General features: G+C 44.6%; 1 protein-coding gene across 1 annotated transcript; it reads right to left on the reverse strand.

Moving 5' to 3' along the window:
- Positions 1 to 1,050: 1,050 nt before the first annotated feature.
- Positions 1,051 to 2,677, reverse strand: LOC147889789 (uncharacterized). The gene is made up of 2 exons (XM_087391312.1): positions 1,527 to 2,677; positions 1,051 to 1,417 (listed from the first exon to the last, which is right to left on the reverse strand). Exons 1-2 carry the CDS (start codon positions 2,675 to 2,677, stop codon positions 1,051 to 1,053), a joined length of 1,518 nt encoding a protein of 505 aa, XP_087247438.1.
- Between the last annotated feature and the right edge of the window lie 240 nt (positions 2,678 to 2,917).

Below are 2,917 nucleotides of genomic sequence, written 5' to 3' on the forward strand. Positions count from 1 at the left end.
GGATAATGAGAAAGTACAAAGGGGTGGCCTATATGGCCCCAAAGTCAACCATATGGTTAGTGAACCTAAGCATTGATTGAGTCCTAAGACTAGCCTACAAGGCCATAGCAAGGCTAAGTGCTAACAACTTTCTCCATGCAAAGGTTACTTGGAGATATTATTCAGCTCATGAACCGAATCTGATGACATCCATAGACTCTTCAAATCAATCTCTAACAAGACTCGGTGCTGCTGCTCCTCCCTGACTCTTGTTGCCCTCCTCCCACAGCCCCTGCCTCTGCTAGCCTCTCCTCCCTCTGCCTCATCCCCGCCCCCTCTCCCTTACCTCTCCTCTCCTCTCAGCTCGCTGCAGCCCCTTGCAGCCTGCCTCCTCTCCTGCTTCAGCCCCCTCCCCTTCCCTCGCACCCTCTCCCTCTCCTTCCCGCACCCCATCAGCCCACCCTACCCCATACCCTCTCCCCTGCTACCTCCTAGCATAGTTAGGGGAAACGGAAACGGGGAAACGGTGAACAAAAATGGAAACGGAAACGTTTCGGGATTTTTGGGAGGGCTGAAACGGGGAAACGCCACGTCAGCAAGGGAGGTTTAGAAAAGGGAGTTTTGAGATGAGAACACACACATTTAGAATGCTACAGCCTACAGCCTACCTGTAACTTAAAATATAGTGCATAATACTTACCACATGGCACAATGTCACTTAGAAGTTAGAAGTTAGAACTTAGAACAAGTTACAAATTATAACTTAGAACTTGGAGCTTAGAAGTTAACTTGGTAGTGAGCAATACATATTACAAATATAAATGACAAATCTGAAATCAATGAGAAAAGCTGAAGATTGACAAGTTACAAAATGCCAAAGGCAATATAATATATGATTCATATATTATTATGTCTCATTGTCAAGAGTCAAGACTCAAGACTCAAGAGTCAAAAGTACAAAATTCAGATTCCCAAAAGCCTAGGCTCTAAGCCTTAAGGCCAACCGCTACATCACTGATGATATGATCAAAATCCATAATGTAGATTCTAGAATCTATATAGCTCAGTTGCTCAAGAGTCCTCCTCCTCCTCCTCCACTGCCATCTCCTCATCGTCATCGTCGTCGTCATCGTCCTCCCCCTCATCATCATCAGTGAGGGTGTCATTAGGCTTATGAAAACCAATGAACTTGTCATGAGTGTACTCCTGTCTCATCTTGTTAAACAAACGCAAGTTTGCATTAACAAAGACAAGATCGTTCGCCTTGTGTGCTTTGAGACGGTTCCTCTTCTTTGTATGGATGTGGGCAAAGCTGCTCCACATGCGCTCACAAGAGAAGGAGCTACAACCTTGGCTGAGAATCCGAATGGCAAGCGATTGCAGCTGTGGGGAATCAGCTCCATAATCCTCCCACCATGTAACAGACCCAACTCGAAATCTGAAATTTGAAAGATCATAAAATTCAGATATATGGCAAAGCTCATGAAATCTGAAAATTATGAATCATTAAATAGTAAAATTTAAGAATTTAAATGAGTTAGGATTACCTGTCATGCTGGGCATCTGGCCATCCAAATATGCCCTCCTTATTGCGGTAATTGGCGAGCTGGTCCTTCACTGTCCGGCGAGCCTCTGGCATTTGCACCATCTTTTGAAGAGTGAGGTTCCAACCACGGACCACCTCTGCATCACTTTGTTGTGCAATTGCCTTGTGTTGAAACTCTGGGTCCAACACAAATGCAGCCGCATGAATGGGAGAGTAGTACTGATTCCACCTAGTCATAGCCAAGTCCTCCAGCTCTTTCAACGTGTGGGGATCTTTCTCTAACACTCTGATATTTTCTATCATACAATCCATCCCCTCATATACCTTGCCAATAAAAGGCATGTCTCCATCAACCTTTTTTAGCAACAAGACAATCGGCTTACACAAGTCATACAAGTGTGATGCATCAGCCCAAAAGTCATCGCTGCCTATGCACAAATCATACACCAATATCCCAAGAGCCTGCTTTGAAGTGGGCCATGCATCCCACTGTGGGCTTGCCACAACCTGCTTAAGAGCAGGTCTCATTTCAATGAGTCTGCGAAGCATCATATAATTGTATGCAAACCTTGTCTCTGCATACTTCAAAAGCTCCTTCCTTGCATAGGTGCGATACAAAGAGAGAGAAAAATGATGGCATGTAATGAACCCAACTATCTCTCTTCCATTATCAATCACAATTTTTACCCAAGGTAATTTGCCAATGTCTTTCAACAAATTATTCAAACAATGGACAACACAAGAACTCCATTGAATATGGGGGTACCTTTGTTCCAATAATGCACCTGCAGCCCTATTGGTATTTTCACCATCTGAAACCAACTGCACAACATTAGACGGGCCCACATACTCCACTGCATCTGCCCACATCTGCATCAAAAAATTTGCTGTTTTTTGTTGTACTCCGCACTCTATGGAGTGTATGTACAAAGAAGATCCTCTGCAATATGCCAAAATACCCTCTAGTGATCGACTACGTACATCACTCCAGCCATCTGCTACCAAAGTGACCCCATACTTATGCCATTTCTCCTTAACAGGTTGAATGGCCTCATTAACTGCCTTCACCTCATCCTCTAGAAGCTTTCCCCTCAATGCATCAAAAGTGGGAGGGGTGTATGTGGGCCCAAAGGCTGTAATTTCAGTCACCATCTCCTTGAAATAAGCAAACCGTGCCACATTGAAACTAATCCCATTCGAGTAAAAGAAACGGGCCATGGCTGCATCTACCTGTGCCTTCCTTTGTGGATGCCATGCAATATAAAGGTTGCTTTGCCTTCGTGTAGGTGGGAGAGGTGAAGGAGATGCAATAGGAGTAGAACCTGTAGCTCCAAGAACATGTGCACTCCCAGAAGAGGACTCCTTTTTGCAGTAGCCATATGAGCACCTGAA

This window comes from Dipteris shenzhenensis, chromosome 20 (assembly GCF_047967505.1).
Source record: "Dipteris shenzhenensis isolate YYH24624 ecotype China chromosome 20, Dip_SZ_1.0, whole genome shotgun sequence".
NCBI lineage: Eukaryota > Viridiplantae > Streptophyta > Polypodiopsida > Gleicheniales > Dipteridaceae > Dipteris > Dipteris shenzhenensis.